The sequence below is a fragment of the Salmo trutta genome, chromosome 18, assembly GCF_901001165.1.
Source record: "Salmo trutta chromosome 18, fSalTru1.1, whole genome shotgun sequence".
NCBI classification, from domain to species: domain Eukaryota; kingdom Metazoa; phylum Chordata; class Actinopteri; order Salmoniformes; family Salmonidae; genus Salmo; species Salmo trutta.
In genome coordinates this window covers 13,125,977-13,146,933 of record NC_042974.1, presented here as the reverse complement: position 1 = coordinate 13,146,933, position 20,957 = coordinate 13,125,977, and the positions used below count along the sequence as shown (strand labels likewise).

The window sequence follows — 20,957 nt, the reverse complement described above, 5'->3', positions numbered from 1 at the left end:
CCTCCTTACGACGGACGTGACGCATGATGGCGGTGCAAATAATCCAATGCGATTTTACACAAGTAGTGATACATACATTATTTGACATAAATGATTAGCTGAACTTTTTCTCTTGTTATTGTAATGAAATTCATATGATTATTTGGGATAGATGAAGTGCCATTGTTTGCATTGTGGATCACCACCTGCCTCATCTTTTCAAGATGACACGAGCGGTGAATTAATCCTCTCTCCTATTCACCCCATCTTGATGTAACAACTCGACAACCCCTCAGATGTCTGAGGAGGTGCCTGAATTGAAAGGGTTCATTCTGAGACTCAGAAGTCAGTTGGACCCCCCTTCAATATTTATTAACCTGGGTCTTTCCACATGGTTTGCAGCACTTTTGCCCTCCAACAGTCCTTGAAGTCTACTTGACAACCTTCGTTAAGCCCTTCTTACTTTAATGAGGGTAACCTCCAGTTTTCTGGCAGAACTACCATGCTTCCTCCTGTCAATGGTAATTACAGCTCCGGAGCCCTGCTTCTCCTACTTGCTCTGTCTTTGTGAGTGGCTTGGGAATCCTGGGATCAAACAGAAACACCATCTTCTGTGTTTGAATTGGGAGTTTGGAAGTCCTACCTAAACATGCAGACCTCTGTAAGTCATTTATTCTGTCGTAACAGATGCCAACTGTTCATAGGTGTTGATGAATTGCATGGAAAGGCTCTCTGCTTTGTGGTTTTTCAACAAGGAACCTAAGTAGGCCTACAAAGTAAGCTGTCTCCATTTCATCAATCTACAAATAAGCCCAGTTGAATAATGAAATCCATTTTGATGTGGGCTTACCTCTCACTGATGCTCTGGTGTCGATTTGTTTGGTTCATTAAGCTGTTCGTATGCTAAACTAAATTGACTGAGATCAAGGAGGCACGCTAAGCCTCCTATTCTTCCTTTTCATAATAGGAGATGGAGAGAGATACATATTACTACGTTGTGTGTCCTCAGCACAAGGCTAAGGTTATTTAGAGAGATGCCCTCTGATGGAAAATGGAAGGCAAAAATAGATTCTGCTTGATATGGCTAGAACGTATTATTCATAGTTGAGGAAAAATACCTTTAGAGGACAACAGGGTGGTAAAATCTTTTGCATTCTTTTTTCTGGTAGCTAAATACATTTAGTAAAACATTTAATTGCGAAAGACTTTGGCGATTAGGCGGTGCTGGGCCAAGTTTCAGAGATGAGTACAAAGAGTTGTGGTGGCTACGAAGTCTTGATGATGAGGAGAATATGATCTATAATTATGTGTACTTCTATGGCCCTTGCAAAGCCTTACCAATCCCACATCAGTAGGCTAGGCTAGGTTGTGATACTTAGAGGCCACTTGAGTTAGGCCCCTATAATTCATTATTTTAGTGCCAGAGAAGGATTAACAGATTAACGCACAACATTTAAGGTTTAAGAAGTGAAGTAGGTATCACTGCAGCCTTTTCAATCATCATCATGCAATTGTGGGAAACAAATAGATGACTTATATGAGCACCTATTCGCTAGTTACGTTAGCCAAAATGCTCAATCAGCCTTTTCACTGTGGGTCAACAGTTTGATATATGAGAACTTGTGAATATTGGAAATGATATAAATATAATTGGATCTGGATCTCCAGTCAGTCCCCCAGTAATCAATTTGATTGATAGGAAAATATTTTCCTTCCATAAAGCGCAAGCCAGCGACTGGATTTCTGTTTCCTTACATCACATAGTGCCACTCATTACCTCATTTTACAATTGGATCCCCCGCCCCTAATTAGGCTTTTGGTTTAACCCGGTCCTCAGAAGCTGGGCTTGTAAGGAGAACAGAGACATGACATATCGCCCTTCTATCTCTTCTTAACCAGTCCTGAGACCCCAGCAAAAATCTGCTTTTCATTTATCTGACATTCATTTATCTGCATGTCCAGCCTCACAATGAAGTGTATGAAGAGTTTTACCATTTTCTTTTCAGGACAACCAGGGAATCAGGTAGAACACAAAACTATTTGACATAAACAGTTGCTTTCAGGAGTTTTATTGACAAATGTCAATACAAAAAAGGTCAGCCAAAGCAAAAACATGATATAAATGAATGTCTATGAATGCTGTAAGTACAAAAATGTTTTACTCACTGGGAAATGAATATCTAACTAGTCAGTGACAACTGTGTGGAGTTTGTAGTTTGTGACAGCAACTCTGTGAGCTTATTACAGTATTATAGACAGTATGTCAAATCAAATGTTATTTGTCACATGCGCCAAATACAACAGGTGTAGACCGTACCGTGAAATGCGTACTTACAAGCCCTTACAAACTACAATGCAGTTAAGAAAAATTATATTTACTAAATAAACTAAAGTTTTAAAAAAGTAACACAATAAAATAACAATAACGAAGCTAAATACAGGGGGTACCGGTATCGAGTCAATGTACAGGGGCACAGGTTAGTCGAGGTAATTGAGGTAATATGTACAGTACCAGTCAAAAGTTTGGACACACCTACTCATGCCAGGGTTTTTCTTTATTTTTACTATTTTCTACATTGTAGAATAACAGTGAAGACATAGAAAATAGTAAAGACATCAAAACTATGAAATAACACATATGGAATCATGTAGTAACCAAAAAAGTGTTAAACAAATAAAAATATATTTTATAATTTAGATTTTTCAAAGTAGCCACCCTTTGTCTTGATGACAGCTTTGCACACCCTTGGTATTCTCTCAACCAGCTTCATGAGGCAGTTACCTGGAATGCATTTCAATTAACAGGTGTGCCTTCTTAAAAGTTAAATAGTGGAATTTATTTCCTTCTTAATGCGTTTGAGCCAAACAGTTGTGTTGTGACAAGGTAAGGTTGGTAAACAGAAGATAGGGTTGGTATACAGTATTTGGTAAAATGACAAGTCCATATTATGGCAAGAACAGCTCAAATAAGCATAGAGAAATGACTGTCCATCATTACTTTAATGCAGAACACTTCAGGAACTTTGAAAGTTTCTTCAAGTGCAGTTGTAAAAACCATCAAGCACTATGATGAAACTGACTCTCATGAGGACCGCCACAGGAAAGGAAGACCCAGAGTTATCTCTGCTGCAGAAGATAAGTTCATTAGAGTTACCAGTCTCAGAAATTGCAGCCCAAATAAATGCTTCGCAGAGTTCAAGTAACAGACACATCTCAACATCAACTGTTCAGACATTCCCTCTTCATGGTGAAATTGCTTCAAAGAAACCACTACTAAAGGACACCAATAACACGAAGAGTTGCTTAGGCAAGGAAACACCAGAATTATTGGATCTCTTGATAAAGATGAGCAAAAAGACTGTATAAACTAAATAATAGAAATACTGAGCTTTATTGCTGACAGGTGTATCAAATCGAGCACGCAGCCATGCAATCTCCATAGACAAACATTGGCAGTAGAATGGTCCGTACTGAAAAGCTCAGTGAACATCAACGTGGCACCGTCATAAGATGCTACCTTTCAAACAAGTCAGTTCGTCAAATTTCTGCCCTGCTAGCGCTTCCCCGGTCAACTGTAAGTGCTGTTATTTTTGAAGTGGAAACGTCTAAGAGCAACAGCGGCTCAGCCGTGAAGTGGTAGGCCACAAAGCTCACAGAACGGGACCACTGAGTGCTGAAGCGCGTAGCGCGTAACAATTGTCTGTCCTCGGTTGCAACACTCACTACCAAGTTGGAGGCAACATCAGCACAATAACTGTTCATCCATGGCCGAGCAGCCACATACAAGCCTAAGATCACCATGCACAATGCCAAGCGTCAGCTGGAGTGGTGTAAAGCTCGCCGCTATTGGGCTCTTGAGCAGTGGAAAGCGTTCTCTGTAGTGATGAATCACACTTCACCATCTGGCAGTCCGATGGACATATCTGGGTTTGGCAGATGCCAGGAGAATGCTACCTGCCCCAATACATTGTGCCAACTGTAAAGTTTGGTGGAGGAGGAATAATGGTGTGGGGCTGTTTTTCATGGTTCGGGCTAGGCCCTTCAGTTCCAGTAAAGGGACATCTTAACGCTACAGTTTACAATTACATTCTAGATGATTCTGTGCTTCCAACTTTGTGGCAACAGTTTGAGGAAGGCCCTTTCCTGTTTCAGCATGACAATGGCCCCGTGCACAAAGCGAGGTCCGTACAGAAATGGTTTGTCAAGATCGGTGCGGAAGAACTTGACTGGCCTGCACAGAGCCCTGACCACAAATCCATCAAACACATTTGGGATGAATTGGAACGCTGACTGCGAGCCAGGCCTAATCGCCAAACATCAGTGCCCGACCTCACTTATGCTCTTGCGGCTGAATGGAAGCAATTCCCCCAGCAATGTTCCAACATCTAGTGGAAAGCCTTCCCAGAAGAGTGGAGGCTGTTATAGCAGCAAAGGGGGACCAATTCCATATTAATGCTCATGATTTTGGAATGAGATGTTAGACGAGCAGGTGTCAAGTGCTAGTCGGAACTAGGTAACTCGGAAATCTCCGTTTTTTTAACTGGTTGTTGTTATACACGTGACGCATTAAACAAATCAGCAAGTCGGACATTTCCGAGTTTCCTAGTTCCGACTAGTATAGTAAGCTCGCGGCAATTCACCCACATTTCGTCCAAATCTGGCCAGTGCACTCTCCTCTCTAAGATATCGCATGTGACTGACATACGAATAAACGAACATACCAACGAATAACTAATGGACGGAAACTGATCCACAGTCCCCTCCCCGATTTCATCGTGGGGGACAGTGAATAACATAACCCTCTCTGTAACTCTTATATTATGGATTACAATACCATCTATACAGGCCGCAGGGTCCGCTTAATCTGTTGCACAAACTGGGGCGTTTTAAATCCGCGGCGACAATGTGGCAGAAGCTAAAAGAATTAATTCACTAATACATCGCCACAACACTGCAACAATGTTTCTTCTGTCAAAGTCAAGAACGCTTGCAGAGCGACAAACGTACCAACCCCCATCACTCCTCCTTCCACGGAGCGTGATTGGATTAGAGACGGCCTTTCACCTCTAACCTCGTGATGTCGGCTGTTTCCTGCTTTCTCTGCTGGACTGCCGAAGCTGCGCTGAACATTGCTCGTCAATTGCAGGCACACAGCTCGGATACAGGACGCTTTAATCAAAGCATAAGGCTATCGGACATTTATTTCACATTCAAACAGACAGCAATGCGAAGGAAATCGAGGATGTTACTATGCTTCGCGGTCCTGTGGGTGCTTGGCATAGCATATTATTTCTATTCGGGAACAACGTTAAGTCGAAAGGTAGGTTTCCCCGACACTTTTTGCTCTTATTGAAAATGCATCAGGGGTGTATTCATTACGCCAATTCTGCTGCAAAACGTTTCTTAAATGGAACGAAGCGATTAGCGACCAAACTGAATTTGTCCAACATACTTAAGTTTTTCTTAATAAACGGTAAATCGTTTCCGTAATAAATACACCCCCAGAGCTCGCTTTCAGGAGAAACATACTGTGAATATGTTTAACAAGTGGCTATTATGATAGGCGGTTTATATTATGGAATATTATATTGTTCCAAAATCTGTTCCCATCATCAACTAGATTATTTTAATGTGCTTGAAATGAGGGATAAAGCTCTTGTATGGTTTGAACGTTGCTCTGTCTGGTATCGTATCATTTTGCTGTGATTGAATAGCTGGGCGGTTGTAAACACTTTATGAAGAGCTGCGTTTCACGCACATAACGCTTACTTATTCGACTATTTAGGAAGACCTCAACAGTGAACTATATCGTCTACAAATACTTCATTGTTGAAATATATTCCCCCGCTATACTGGCAGGAAATATATCGGCTGCAGATGGATAGGCTACATTGTAACAAAATATGCAAACCTTCTGCGTCCGTCTGCCTTTGTTAAAATCCCTGTTTATTTATGGTCATATCATTTCAATTGAGGAATAGGCTAATGCCTGTAGTTTATAACCAAATAACTATAGTTCTCTTCCAAGGCTTTAATTCTTATTTCTCTGTTATCTTAATATACAGGATTGACGAGGTCAAACACGTCACCTACAGTTAAATTGTCCTTTCAGCAAAAATATGAGCGTTTTTATCATGTAACCAACCCTTGTGATAACACCTAGGCTCTTAACCGACCCCTTGTCATTGTGTGATCAGTCATTCTGCCCCTTACATTTGACATTAGGCTGATAGGTGGTGCAGCTAGATAAGGACCCATGGGCATTCTGATTTGATTAACAAAGGCCTAATCTCCAGTTATCAGCGAGCAGTTACCCATTTCCCTGGCGAGTACAAGGCAGTGGGACGCCTCAAGGCCAAATCACAGGGTACTTCTCACAAACGACACTGCTGTGCTAAACTCCCACATTGTACTCAAATATGGGTGATAAAGTTGCTGCTGGTATGCTTCCTGTGGGAAGGGGGCATCTGATGTCTGACTTTTGTTGTGGAGGGAGATGAGCCTGCAAAAGACTGCACTTTAATTGTATTTCTATCCATGTGTAAGACAAGCTATATCTCCAATTAGCCTTACAGCTGTCTGTCTGTGATTTGGGTGGAGGCTGCTTTGCATTGTTGCAGGAGAACACCAGTAAAAGGAGACCAAGGTGGCTGAGAGCCCAACAGCATTATGTTTCCTCCTGCTACTGCAGATGGGAACCCTCTGTTTCGGACTGTTTACAGGCTCCTGCTACTGCAGACTAGAACCCTCTGTTTCGGACTATTGACAGGCTCCTGCTACTGCAGACGGGAACCCTCTGTTTCGGACTGTTTACAGGCTCCTGCTACTGCAGACGGGAACCCTCTGTTTCGGACTGTTTACAGGCTCCTGCTACTGCAGACTAGAACCCTCTGTTTCGGACTATTGACAGGCTCCTGCTACTGCAGACGGGAACCCTCTGTTTCGGACTGTTTACAGGCTCCTGCTACTGCAGACGGGAACCCTCTGTTTCGGACTGTTTACAGGCTCCTGCTACTGCAGACTAGAACCCTCTGTTTCGGACTGTTTACAGGCTCCTGCTACTGCAGACGGGAACCCTCTGTTTCGGACTGTTTACAGGCTCCTGCTACTGCAGACTGGAACCCTCTGTTTCGGACTATTGACAGGCTCCTGCTACTGCAGACGGGAACCCTCTGTTTCGGACTATTGACAGTGCTCTTCACTGTAATTTAGGTAGTGTATTGTTATCCTCATCGCACGTGCGTGTATTTCAATTGAACGATGCACTTATATGAAAAATTGTAGTCATTTAGCAGGGGCTCTAATCCAGAGCGATTTACAGGAACACTCAGGGTTAAGTACCTTGCTCGAGGGCGGTCTTAGGCACTGCATCTGTGCTAGGGGTGTCACACAGACCCTTGTTCGAATCCAGGCTGTATCACAACTGGCCATGATTGGGAATCTCACAGGGTGGTGCACAATTGGCCGAGCGTCGTTATGGTTTGGCCGGGGTAGGCCATCATTATAAATAAGAATTTGTTCTTAACTGACTTGCCTAGTTAAATAAAAACATATAATAAAAGGGCCCATCGACAGATTTTTCACTTAGTCTGCTCTGGGATTCGAACCAGTGACCTTTCAGTTACTGGCCCAACGCTCTTAACCGCTAGGCTACCTGACCCTTTTTGCATCTTACAGTGAATGGTGTGATGGAATGTACATCAGATGTTAAGGCTTCTGTCAGTACTCACAGCTCAGAAGGCCTCTGTAACCATTTAAATATAATGTAATTTATTGCTCTCCACCGAGCAAGTTCTTGTTTACAGACATACATTTTTACCCAAAACATCACCCAGACATTTACAGTTTCAACCCAACACTTTCACTTTGGAGACTTAACATGATAAACTAAACATAGAGACAATTGCTGCCTTGAACTTACTGAGTAAACTGTATACTGGAAGGCCTTAAATTAGGCCTCTATGCAGTCATGCAGGTCGGAGGTCCTCAGTGTTTAGCAGACAGGTCGGAGGTCCTCAGTGTTTAGCAGACAGGTCGGAGGTCCTCAGTGTTTAGCAGACAGGTCGGAGGTCCTCAGTGTTTAGCAGACAGGTCGGAGGTCCTCAGTGTTTAGCAGACAGGTTGGATGATGGATGCTTTCACCGACCTGTCACATTATTGTATTGGGAGCTGCTGCGGCTTGGTGAGAATGCACTCACTGGACGTGTATGGTAACCAGATTGACAGCTTTTATCTCTGGCTCCATTGTGTTTGATCTGATCTCCGCTCTGCAACACAATTATTGACAAGCTGGTTGTTCTGCTCTGGCTCAGCGGACAACATTGTAGCTGCGCCTGCGAGTGTGAATGGCCATGCTGTGCTTCCTCAGCTTTTTAAAGCAAAGCTCTCTTTGGAATAACAATAAATTATTGCATTGGGAAGTGTACATTAAAAATGTTGTGTGTTTAGAGCAGAGGGAGTTTCTTCATTCTCTGCTGATGTCATAACTGATAATCCTCAGGTTACATTTTGTTCAGGTTTGAACAGCTCACTGGATGTTTGATTCATTTGCTGAAATAATGTTTGTAATAATAATGGCATTCATTCACAGATGTATTCTGATATTTGAGTGTTCCTAGTCCTCCTGGATTACTATTCCCTCGGTCAGAGCCAACACCTAGTCCTCCTGGATTACTATTCCCTCGGTCAGAGCCAACACCTAGTCCTCCTGGATTACTATTCCCTCGGTCAGAGCCAACACCTAGTCCTCCTGGATTACTATTCCCTCGGTCAGAGCCAACACCTAGTCCTCCTGGATTACTATTCCCTCGGTCAGAGCCAACACCTAGTCCTCCTGGATTACTATTCCCTCGGTCAGAGCCAACACCTAGTCCTCCTGGATTACTATTCCCTCGGTCAGAGCCAACACCTAGTGCAGTTTTATTCTCCTCAGACAATTTATTATGATGTAGCATGTTGCAATCTCCAGTTGTTTACGGAATAACTCAGTGTAACAAAACCCAGCATAGGATCTGAGCCCGTTTTTTGAAGTCCCCCAAAATAATTTTTCCCGGTGTGTGTATATATATATGTGCCTACTGTCGTAGGATGCACTTGGGTTGATTCATATGAATAATCGTGTGGAAATGACGCTAGGTTGTTGTCTCTCACCACCACTCCCACTGTTTATCTTTAGCCTACCTGTGAGGGGAAATGTGTTGCCTACCTGTGAGGAGAAATGTGTTGTCATGTGGAGAGCACATTGCTTTTGAGGCCCCTGCTCTATCCTGACCTTTGCCTTGTATGTGGTTTAACATGGAGCCAGAAAAAGTGTTTTTAGAGAGCATTCCAGGCCCTTCCAGCTTCTGCCCTTTTGATCCAGCAGAGCGATCCCTGATCTAATATTGACTAGGCTGAATAGAGGGTCTGGATGGGCCCGCTGATCACAGTGGGAAAGTTAAATCTCTCCCCTGCTCTGCTCCTGATCAGCATGGACTACTGTTTTTGTGGGTTGTTGTCTACTTGTCTTTATCCTGTGTGTGTTGCTCTTACAGTTGAAGTCAGAAGTTTACATGCACTAAGGTTGGAGTCATTAAAACTCGTTTTTCAACCACTCCACAAATTTCTTGTTAATAAACTATAGTTTTGGCAAGTAGGTTAAGACATCTACTTTGTGCATGACACAAGTAATTTTCCCAACAATTGTTAACAGACAGATTATTTCACTTATAATTCACTGTATCACAATTCCAGTGGGTTAGAAGTTTACATACACTAAGTTGACTGTGCCTTTAAACAGCTTGGAAAATTCCAGAAAATGATGTCTTGGCTTTACAAGCTTCTGATAGGCTAATTGACATAATTTGAGTCAGTTGGAGGTGTACCTGTGGATGTATTCCAAGGCCTACCTTCAAACTCAGTGACTCTTTGCTTGACATCATGGGAAAATCAAAAGAAATCAGCCAAGACCTCAGAAAAAGAATTGTAGACGTCCACAAGTCTGGTTCATCCTTGGAAGCAATTTCCAAACGCCTGAAGGTACCATGTTTATCTGTGCAAACAATAGTACGCAGGTATAAACACCATGGAACCACGCAGCCATCATACCGCTCAGGAAGGAGACGTGTTCTGTCTCCTAGAGATGAACGTACTTTGGTGCAAAAAGTGCAAATCAATCCCAGAACAACAGCAAAGGACCTTGTGAAGATGCTGGAGGAAACAGGTACAAAAGTATCTATATCCACAGTAAAACAAGTCCTATATCGACATAACCTGAAAGGCCGCTCAGCAAGGAAGAAGCCACTGCTCCAAAACCGCCATAAAAAAGCCAGACTACCGTTTGCAACTGCACATGGGGACAAAGATTGTATTTTTTGGAGAAATGTCCTCTGGTCTGATGAAACAAAAATAGAACTGTTTGGCCATAATGACCATCGTTATGTTTGGCGCAAAAAGGGGGAGGCTTGCAAGCCGAAGAACACCATCCCAACCGTGAAGTACGGGGTGGCAGCATCATGTTGTGGGGGTGCTTTGCTGCAGGAGGGACTGGTGCACTTCACAAAATAGATGGCATCATGGAGGCAGGAAACTTGTGGCTATATTGAAGCAACATCTCAAGACATCAGTCAGGAAGATGAAGCTTGGTTGCAAATGGGTCTTCCAAATGGACAATGACCCCAAGCATATTTCCAAAGTTGTGGCAAAATGGCTTAAGGACAACAAAGTCAAGGTATTGGAGTGGCCATCACAAAGCCCTAACCTCAATCCTATAGAAAATGTGTGGGCAGAACTGAAAAAGTGTGTGCGAGCAAGGAGGCCTACAAACCTGACTCAGTTACACCAGCTCTGTCAGGAAGAACTTATTGTGGGAAGCTTGTGGAAGGCTACCCAAAATGTTTGACCCAAGTTAAACAATTTAAAGGCAATGCTACCAAATACTAATTGAGTTTATGTAAACTTCTGACCCACTGGGAATGTGATGAAAGAAATAAAAGCTGAAATAAATCATTCTCTCTACTATTATTCTGACATTTCACATTATTAAAATAGTGGTGGTCCTAACTGACCTAAGAGAGGGACTTTTTACTAGGATTAAATGTCAGGAATTGTGAAAAACTGAGTTTAAATGTATTTGGTTAAGGTGTATGTAAACTTCCGACTTCAACTGTATCTGCTTCCTGGCTAAGCCATATAAATGGACCTGGTTTGGAGCTGATCTGTATCCTTGCAGTGCTTGAGGAGCTCCACTGATGTACAGAACTGTCAGTGTTCTTCCATGATTGTTTTGTTCAATAGGGTGGTTCAGGTGCTTGGAGCTTGTCATTCACCTCCAGCAGTGGTAGTACTCAGTGCCATGATGAGGAAAGGAGCCTACTCTGAAGTAATTTTGTTCTTTGATATCCCACTGTGAGCTTTTAAATTATTACTTTCTGACTTTTTCCTCTTCTGAGGAATATATAACTTGAGAGAAATATGTAACTGACCTTTCTATGGGTCCATGAAAGATGAAAAATGCTATTTATTTTAAATGATTGAGACAGGTGGTTAGGCATACAGTGTTTTGACAAGTACCACTACCTCTGAATGGAGACATTTGACAAGGCAAAGACAAAAGAGAGGGGTGAATGCTGCTTTGACTGGTGAAATGTTTATGGAGCTTATTAGCCGTAGTCATTACATTCTGAATTGCAAATGCTTCACCTCCATACATTTCTGTGAAGGGAGCCAGAGGCTGTTTGGGCAAAACCCCACTGGTCTGCGCTGCCCACTACACAATGGCTCCATTTTCCTTAGGACCTGTCGATATAAAGATACAGTACACCACAGGCATGTGAAGAATTGCGTTGACTCTGATAATAAAGCATTCATAGGACACATTCATTACTGCTGGATTACATTACAGGTAATGAGTGTAAATCAAGTCCAATTAATATAGTGACTAAAGATTAGGTATACCAGTCTGAATTATGGTCAAATAAATACATTTCCTCAATGCTTACTCCATTTTTCTTTTTGTCATCTTTGATTTCCTGATAAGGTTTACAATAGTGTGTCAAGTCTATTCTAAGTTATGAGGTATTAGCGTAATGCTTTCCAACGCTCAGTCTCTGTAGAACAGGGGGCAGTAAAACCGCTTGACTTGGACACTGGTGATCCACACGTGGTTGTAATACTTGGATAAGTGAGATTGTCTCCCTGACAGTATTATGTCTAACAAGGGGCAGATGTGCTCAAGCCGCTGTACAGGGACCGCTGTACAGGGACCGCTGTACAGGGACCGCTGTACAGGGACCGCTGTACAGGGACCGCTGTACAGGGACCGCTGTACAGGGACCGCTGTACAGGGACCGCTGTACAGGGACCGGTGTACAGCCTGTAAGACAGTAATATGACTCTGAAGGGACGAGCCAGGGATGGTACCAGCAGGAATGTGTACTTTGGCATGAGGACTTATAACACACAGGCCATCCTCACTACTCTGACTAAACAGGGTTTTCCTTCTGGGCTATAACTGTTTATGGAGAGAGGGCTACTGCCCTGAAAAGTCTCACACTTTCTGTTTGTATTTATTGGCCCTCTGTCAAGTGTGAACATTGTGACTCTTTGTAACAAACTTGTTCTCAGCTTTGACAAAACAATCTCATGTGTTTGAGAGCCTGCACTTCCCAGAAGAGTTTGGGATTGTGTGAAGGCCACAGGCCAGTGGTGGTTCTGAGGACGATCAACACTAACTGGAATAGAGCCTCTTTGTGCTTTAAATGAAAGTGCTGCTGCCTCAGATTTGTCCTAAGACCCTGTTTCAATTTATTTTCCTTGTGCTAATCATGTTTTATGGAAGAGGGCAGATCCCGTTCTTCCACCTCTTCGACAATGTGCTTTGTTTTATTGGAAGGATGAACAATGGATTTGCCAGAAGAATTTCAGCGTTATTGGTTTTCTGGATTTTTTTTGAGTTTACAAATACTCCCCAGCTCTGCTTTTGCATAATTGATATTCAGATTTCCATTTTCTGTGTGTAGATGTTTCCTCTCACTGTGATTTGAACAGGATGCAGCCATTACATTCTAACAGTCATGACTTACTGCTCCTGCCCCCTGCCCATATACACATTTTGATGCCCTCTGTAGATCTGGGGGAACTGGATCTACCTAGCCTACCTACCAGATGCTGAAGCTCTGTGAGGACAAAGGTCTATTTTTATATAGATTGAGTTACTTCTTACAATCGGTCAATCCTATAGTTTTTTAAATGTGTGCACTTATTGTATGGGTGAGGTTTAGAGACGGTGTTAGTTAACTTTGTAAAAAGTGGAGTTGGGTTTCCTTTCCTTCCTTTACAGCAGTAAGTGATTGTTTTACCACCCCAGTGCCCTGCCCAGTTCAACGTTTCTGATGGCACTCATAAATATGCTGGTTGCCTTAGACACAACAAAATCACTGTTTGAAGAACATTACGTCAGTTCCACGTCTTATTGGAAATGTACAGGCTCACAGGCAAAGCCTACGGGAAGACATGATCCTAACAGTGTTGGCTTGTCTTAGTGTACCACTGTGGAAATCTAGAACAACCAAGGCCATGCAGATAAGGAACAAACGTGAACAAAGCTACTGTAAATGTGGTGTGTTTATTGACATCTGTGGGAATTAACTTTTGAATGAGGGATAAGGCAACTGTTCAATAGTTTGGAGTTGTTCAGAAGACTAGAACTAATTTCAAGAGCTGTTGTATCTCGTGCCGCTGTGGTCTTTTCATTTGGGTAAAACCTGTTTTAAGACTTGAGTCATACCAGATAACTATTTTGTGTGCTGATGGTATCCTCCTTTTTAATTACACTGCCTTCAGAAAGTATTCATACCTCTTGACTTACTCCACATTTTGTTGTGGTGCTGTGTTACAGTTCAAAATATTTCAAATATATATTTTTCTCTCACCCATCTACACACACTACCCCATAATGACAAAGTGAAAACATGTTTATTGCAAATGTATTGAAAATAAAATACAGAAATGTAAATGAGATATGTATTCACACCCCAGAGTCATGTTAGAATCACCTTTGGCAGCCATTACTGCTGTGAGTTTTTCTGGGTAAGTCTCAAAGATCTTTTCACACCTGGATTGTATTTGCCCATTATTCTTTGCAAAATTCTTCAAGCTCTGTCAAATTTGTTGATTGTTGCTAGACAACAATTTTCAGGTCTTGCCATAGTTGCAAATCTGCTTGAAAATCTAACTCGGCCACTCAGGAACATTCTCTGTCTTCTTGGTAGCAACTCCAGAGTAGATTTGGCCTTGTGTTTTAGGTTATTATCCTGCTCAAAGGTGACTTAATCTCCCAGTATCTGGTGGAAAGCAGACTGACCAGGTTTTCCTCTAGGGTTTTGCCTGTGCTTGGCTCCATTCCGTTTATTTTTATTCTGACCTAGTCCCCTGCTCGACGGAGGGGACCTTACAGATAATTGCGTGTGGGGTACAGAGATGAGGTAGTCATTAAAAAATCACGTTAAACACTATTGTTGAACAGAGTGAGTCCATGCAACTTATTATGTGACTTGTTAAGCGCATTTCTACTCATGAACTTATTTAGGCTTGCTTTAACAAAGGGGTGAATACTTAAGGCATTTCAACTTCTCATTTTTTATTAATTGGAAAAATAAAAAAAACGTAATTCCACTTTGACATTATGGGGTATTTTGTGTAGGCCAGTGACACAAAATCTATATTTAATCTATTTTTAAATTCAGGCTGTAACAACAAAATGTGGAACAGTCAAGGGATGTGAATTCTTTCTGAGGGCACTGTAGCTAGTACTGTACATACCTGTTTTACCTGATTTTACTTTATACTTTTACTATTTGCTACATTGTAGAATAATAGTTTTGTCTTAACTATGAAATAACACATGGAATCATGTATTAACCAAAAAAAGTGTTAAACAAATCAAAATATATTTTAGATTCTTCAAAGTAGCCACCCTTTGCCTTGATGACAGCTTTGCACACTCTTGTCATTCTCTCAAACAGCTTCACCTGGAATGCTTTTCCAACAGTCTAGAAGGAGTTCCCACATATGCTAAGTACTTGTTGGCTGCTTTTCCTGCACTCTGTGGTCCAACTCATCCCAAACCATCTGTGGCGTAAGGCATTAACATCAAATAGCCCCTGCGATATGCAACTTTTCAGGGAAGTTAGGAACCAATATACACAGGCAGTTAGGAAAGCTAAGGCTAGCTTTTTCAAACAGAAATTTGCATCCTGCAGCACAAACTCAAAGAAAGTTCTGGGACACTGTAAAGTCCATGGAGAATAAGAGCACCTCATCCCAGCTGCTCACTGCACTGAGGCTAGGAAACACTGTCCCACCGATAAATCCACAATAATTGAGAATTTCAATAAGCATTTTTCTATGGCTGGCCATGCTTTCCACCTGGCCACCCCTACCCTGGTCAAAAGCCCTGCAACCCCGACAGCATCTTGCCCAAGCATCCCCATTTCTCCCTTTTCTCCCCTACAAATCAGCAGGGCTAGACAATCTGGACCCTCTCTTTCTAAAATTATCAGCCAAAATTGTTGCAACCCCTATTACTAGCCTGTTCAACCTCTCTTTCGTATTGTATGAGATCCCCAAAGATTGGAAAGCTGCCGCGGTCATCCCCCTCTTCAAAGGGGGGGACACTCTAGACCCAAACTCCTACAGACCTATATCTATCCTACTCTGTCTTTCTAAGGTCTTCGAAAGCCAAGTTAATAAACAGATCACCGACCATTTCGAATCCCACCATACCTTCTCCGCTATGCAATCTGGTTTCCAAGCTGGTCATGGGTGCACCTCAGCCACGCTCAAGGTCCTAAACGATATCATAACCGCCATCGATAAGAGACATTACTGTGCAGCCGTATTCATCGACCTGGCCAAGGCTTTCAAATCCGTCAATCACAACGTTCTAATCAGCAAAATCAACAGCCTTGGTTTCTCAAATGACTGCCTCGCCTGATTCACCAACTACTTCTCAGAGAGAGTTCAGTGTTTCAAATGGGAGGGCCTGTTGTCCGGACATCTGGCAGTCTCTATGGGGGTGCCACAGGGTTAAATTCTCGGGCTGACTCTTTTCTCTGTATACATCAATGATGTCGCTCTTGCTGCTGGTGATTCTCTGATCCACCTCTACGCAGACGACACCATTCTGTATACTTTTGGACCAAGCCATATAATAAATGCCTTACCTTTTAAAGATCTTCTTTTCGCAATCTGAAATGTCTCAGTGACACAATGAATGGTCGTTTTGTTCGATAAATTCTTTCTTTATATCCCCAAAATGTCCATTTTATTTGGCGCGTTTTGATTCATAAATACACAGGTTCCAACATGACTACAAAGTATCTAAGTTACCTGTAAACTTGGTCCAAACATTTCAAACAACGTTCGTAATCCAACCTCAGGTATCCTACAATGTAAATAAATGATGCAATTTAAGACGGAATAAACTCTGAAGTCTTTAGAAATTGTTCGATGTTTTTCTTTTGAGAAAAGAAGAAGTAGGGCTGTTCTTTGTAGGTGTCACTCTGAAGGGCTTTAGTCTTTTGTTGCGCGTGAACTGGAGCGCACGTGCAACAAAAGACTAAAGCCCTTCAGAGTGACACCTACAAAGAACAGCCCTACTTCTTTTCTCAAAAGAAAAACATCAAACAATTTCTAAAGACTGTTGACATCTAGTGGAAGCCATACGAACTGCAATCTGGGCCCTAAAATCAGGTCTCCAATAGAAAACACAATAACCTCAAATTTTTCCCCTGGATAGATTGTGCTCGGGGTTTCACCTGCCAAATCAGTTCTGTTATACTCAGACATTATTCTAACAGTTTTAGAAACTTCAGAGTGTTTTCTATCCAAATCTACTAAATATATGCATATCCTAGCTTCTGGGCCTGAGTAGCAGGCAGGTTACTTTGGGCCCGCTTTTCATCCGGACATGAAAATGCTGCCCCCTATCCCAGAGAGGTTAATTAACCTACAGACGAGCTTCAATGCCATACAACTCTCCTTCCGTGGCATCCAACTGCTCTTAAATGCAAGTAAAACTAAATGCATGCTCGTCAACTGATCGCTGCCCGCAGCTGCCCGCCCGTCTATCACTGCTCTGGACGGTTCTGACTTAGAATATGTGGACAACTACAAATACCAAGGTGTCTGGTTAGACTGTATACTCTCTTTCCATACTCACATTAAGCATCTCCAATCCAAAATTAAGTCTAGAATCGGCTTCCTATTTCGCAAGAAAGCATCCTTCACTCATGCTGCCAAACATACCCTCGTAAAACTGACTATCCTACCGATCCTTGACATCGGCGATGTCATTTATAAAATATCCTCCAACACTCAGCAACTGGATGCAGTTGCTATCACAGTGCCATCCGTTTTGTCAGCAAAGCCCCATATTCTACCCACCACTGCGACCTGTACACTCTTGTTGGCTGGCCCTCGCTTCATATCCATCGCCAAACCCACTGGCTCCAGGGCATCTATAAGTCTTTGCTAGGTAAAGCCCCACCTTATGTCAGCTTACTGGTCACCATAGCAGCACCCACCCGCAGCACACGCTCCAGCAGGTATATTTCACTGGTCACCTTCAAAGCCAATTCCTCCTTTGGCCGCCTTTCCTTCCAGTTCTTTGCTGCCAATAACTGGAACGAATTGCAAAAAGCACTGAAGCTGGAGACTCATGTCTCCCTCACTAACTTTAAGCACCAGCTGTCAGAGCAGCTCACAGATCACTGCACCTGTACATAGCCCAACTGTAAATGGCCCATCCAACTACCTACCATCCAACTACCTCATCCCCATACTGTTATTTATTTTTTTGCTCCTTTGCACCCGAGTGTCTCTACTTGCACCTTCATCTTCTGCACATCTATCACTCCAGTGTTTACTTGCTAAATTGTAATTATTTCGCCACTATGGCCTATTTATTGCCTCCCTTATCTTAGCTCATTTGCACACACTGTATATAAACATTTTATTCTCTATTGTGTTATTGACTGTGTGTTTGTTTATTCCATGTGTAACTGTTTGTTTCGCACTGCTTTGCTTTATCTTGGCCAGGTCGCAGTTGTAAATGAGAACTTGTTCTCAACTAGCCTACCTGGTTAAATAGAGGTGAAATAAATAAAATCTCAATATAGGTTGAGGTCAGGTGATTGTGGAGGCCAGGTCATCTGATGCAGCACTCCATCACTCTCCGTGGTCAAATAGCCCTTACACAGCCTGGAGGTGTGTTGGGTCGTTGTCCTGTTGAAAACCAATTATAGTCTCACTGAGCGCAAACCAGATGGGATGGCCTTTTGCTGTTATAGCTATGCTGGTTGTGTGCCTTGAATTCTAAATAAATCAGACAGTTTCACCAGCAAAGCACCATCACACCTCCTCCTCCATGCTTCACGGTGGGAACCACACACGCCGAGATCATCCGTTCACCTACTCTGCGTCTCACAAAGACATGGCAATTGTAACCAATAATCTCAAATTTGGACTCATCAGACCAAAGTACAGATTTCCACTGGTCTAATGTCCATTGCTCGTGTTTCTTGGCCCAGCAAGTCTCTTATTGGTGTCCTTTTAGTAGTGGTTTCTCTGGAGTCATTCGACCACGAAGGCCTGATTCATGCAGTCTCCTCTGAACAGTTGATGTTGAGATGTCTGTTACTTGAACTCTGTGAAGCATTTATTTGGGCTGCAATCTGAGGTGCCGTTAAATCTAATGAACTTATCCTCTGCAGCAGAGGTAACTCTGGGTCTTCCTTTCCTGTGGTGGTCCTCCTGAGAGCCAGTTTCATCATAGCTCTGGATGGTTTTGCGACTGCACTTGAAGGAACTATCAAAGTTCTTGACCTTTTCCACTTAACTGACCTTCATGTCTTAAAGTAATGATGGACTGTTGTTTCTCTTTGCTTATTTGAGCTGTTCTTGCCATAATATGGACTTGGTCTTTTACCAAATAGGGCTTTTTTCTGTCTACCTTGTCACAGCACAACTGATTGGCTCAAACACATTAAGAAGGAAAGACATTCCACAAATTAGCTTTTAACAAGGCACACCTCTTAATTGAAATGCATTCCAGGTGACTACCTCATGAAGCTGGTTGAGAGAATGCGAAGAGTGTGCAAAGCTGTCAAGGCAATGTGTGGCTACTTTGAAGAATCTAAAATATATTTTGATTTGTTTAATGCTTTTTTTGGTTACTGCATGATTCCATATGTGTTATTTCAGTTTTGATGTCTAATAGAAAAAAAAAGAACTCTGGAATGAGTAGGTGTCGGAATTTTTGATTGGTACTGTATGTGTGGAATGCATGACTGGCCCTCATGCTGACTGCTGTAGGCTGTTTCTTGGAAAAAAACATGGCAGCCATGTGAGCCAACAGATTTGGTGGTTTTGCAGGTATTTGTCATGAGCTTTGAGTCCAAAGGCTAAAAACACTGATCAACACCCGGAAATAGACAGTAGCCCTAGTGTTTTCAGTAAATTAAACCCCCTGTGTGGATACTATATTCTTACTGGAAGTTGAGCAAATGAAATCACTTTCCCTGCCTGTGATTTGTTTCCTTCTTTGAAAAGGACTGAATGCTTTACAACTTCTTGATCAGGAATGACAAATAATCCCTCCTCTGGAGAAATGGAGAATCTCTGTGTGTTGTAGGCAATTGAACATGTCTTTCCTATTCTAAAAGCAAGATGCTTGCCAATTGGAGGCATGAATTTAAGACATTAAAGGACTTTGACAAACACACAAACTTTCAATAATTAATTTACCGAGGATACCCATGTGGTTGTACTTCCTAACTCTCTTGCGTTGTGTTTTTAAAGAAAGGACTGTCTGGCCGTCGATCGTTGATTGGTGTTTATTCTGCCGATAGACACAATGAAGCACATTAGATGTGCAGGATAACAGGATGTTGATGGCTGTAGATTTGTGATTTGTCTGTTTTAACATGGAAATAACTGTGAATTAGCAGGGCCTAATGTGATCATTACAATTCCAGCTTGCTTTCAGCAATAACATACAGAAGCTAATCCCAGGATGCCCCCAATATCTAACGGGTACCTTATACCTACAGTATACACACATCAGCCCATGTACCTAGTGAACTCGTAAATATGACAATAGAATCCAATATTTCACAACGTGACCTACTGCTTGCATGGCAGTATCAGACTGGGAAGAATTTACATTTGCTATCTCCCCCTATCTGCATGCATGACTAATGGCATAACACCTTACTGATATGTACATTTAACCAACCAATAGGAATACATGAACATTGAATACATATTTATTCAGTGTCAAGTGGAAACATAACCAACCCTGTTACATTTGTATAACAAGGCCACATTTTGATGTCAATATTTTGATATAGTACTATATTTTGAGATCACATTTTGAGCATATGGGAGGCAAGAAACATAATTAAATCTAATTGGATCTTACATTCAGTTTCCAACTAAGCTGATCTTGTCACTGTGAGTTGCACTGTCCAACTGCACATAACCCAGGGGTTTATGTACCAGCAGAGAGATGTTAGAGAAACATCCTTGGGACTTTAGCATTTGATATACTGTGAATGATATGTCACATTTGAGCTTTTTCGTATATAGTCAGTTAACAATTTGGCTTAGCAATGAAACATGGGAGCGACTTTGAGACACCCAGAGAGAGACAGCGGTTGTCTGTAACGAGCCAAAATTACTGTGGTGAACAATGCAATCACAGTTAATACACAATAAAAAAATAAAGTTGGTGTTATTATGCTAATTTGACAGCAAATGAAACGACTGTTACAGCTATGTGATGAAGATGGATATTTAGCCTAACCAGTGTTCTCGAGCCTAACCAGTGTTCTCGAGCCTAACCAGTGTTCTCGAGCCTAACCAGTGTTCTCGAGCCTAACCAGTGTTCTCGAGGCCATGATTAGACTGAGCAATAAAGAGCACAAACAGAAGTCCTA

At 42.2% G+C, this 20,957-nt stretch overlaps 1 protein-coding gene across 1 annotated transcript in view; it reads left to right on the top strand.

The window, feature by feature from the left end:
• Positions 1-5,056: 5,056 nt before the first annotated feature.
• The window catches only part of LOC115152852 (polypeptide N-acetylgalactosaminyltransferase 2), a 119,635-nt gene continuing 103,734 nt past the window's right edge, over positions 5,057-20,957 (top strand). Inside the window, exon 1 of the mRNA XM_029697735.1 lies at positions 5,057-5,299. Within this exon, the coding sequence (XP_029553595.1) occupies positions 5,057-5,299 (243 nt within the window). The remainder of the gene's footprint in view (positions 5,300-20,957) is intronic.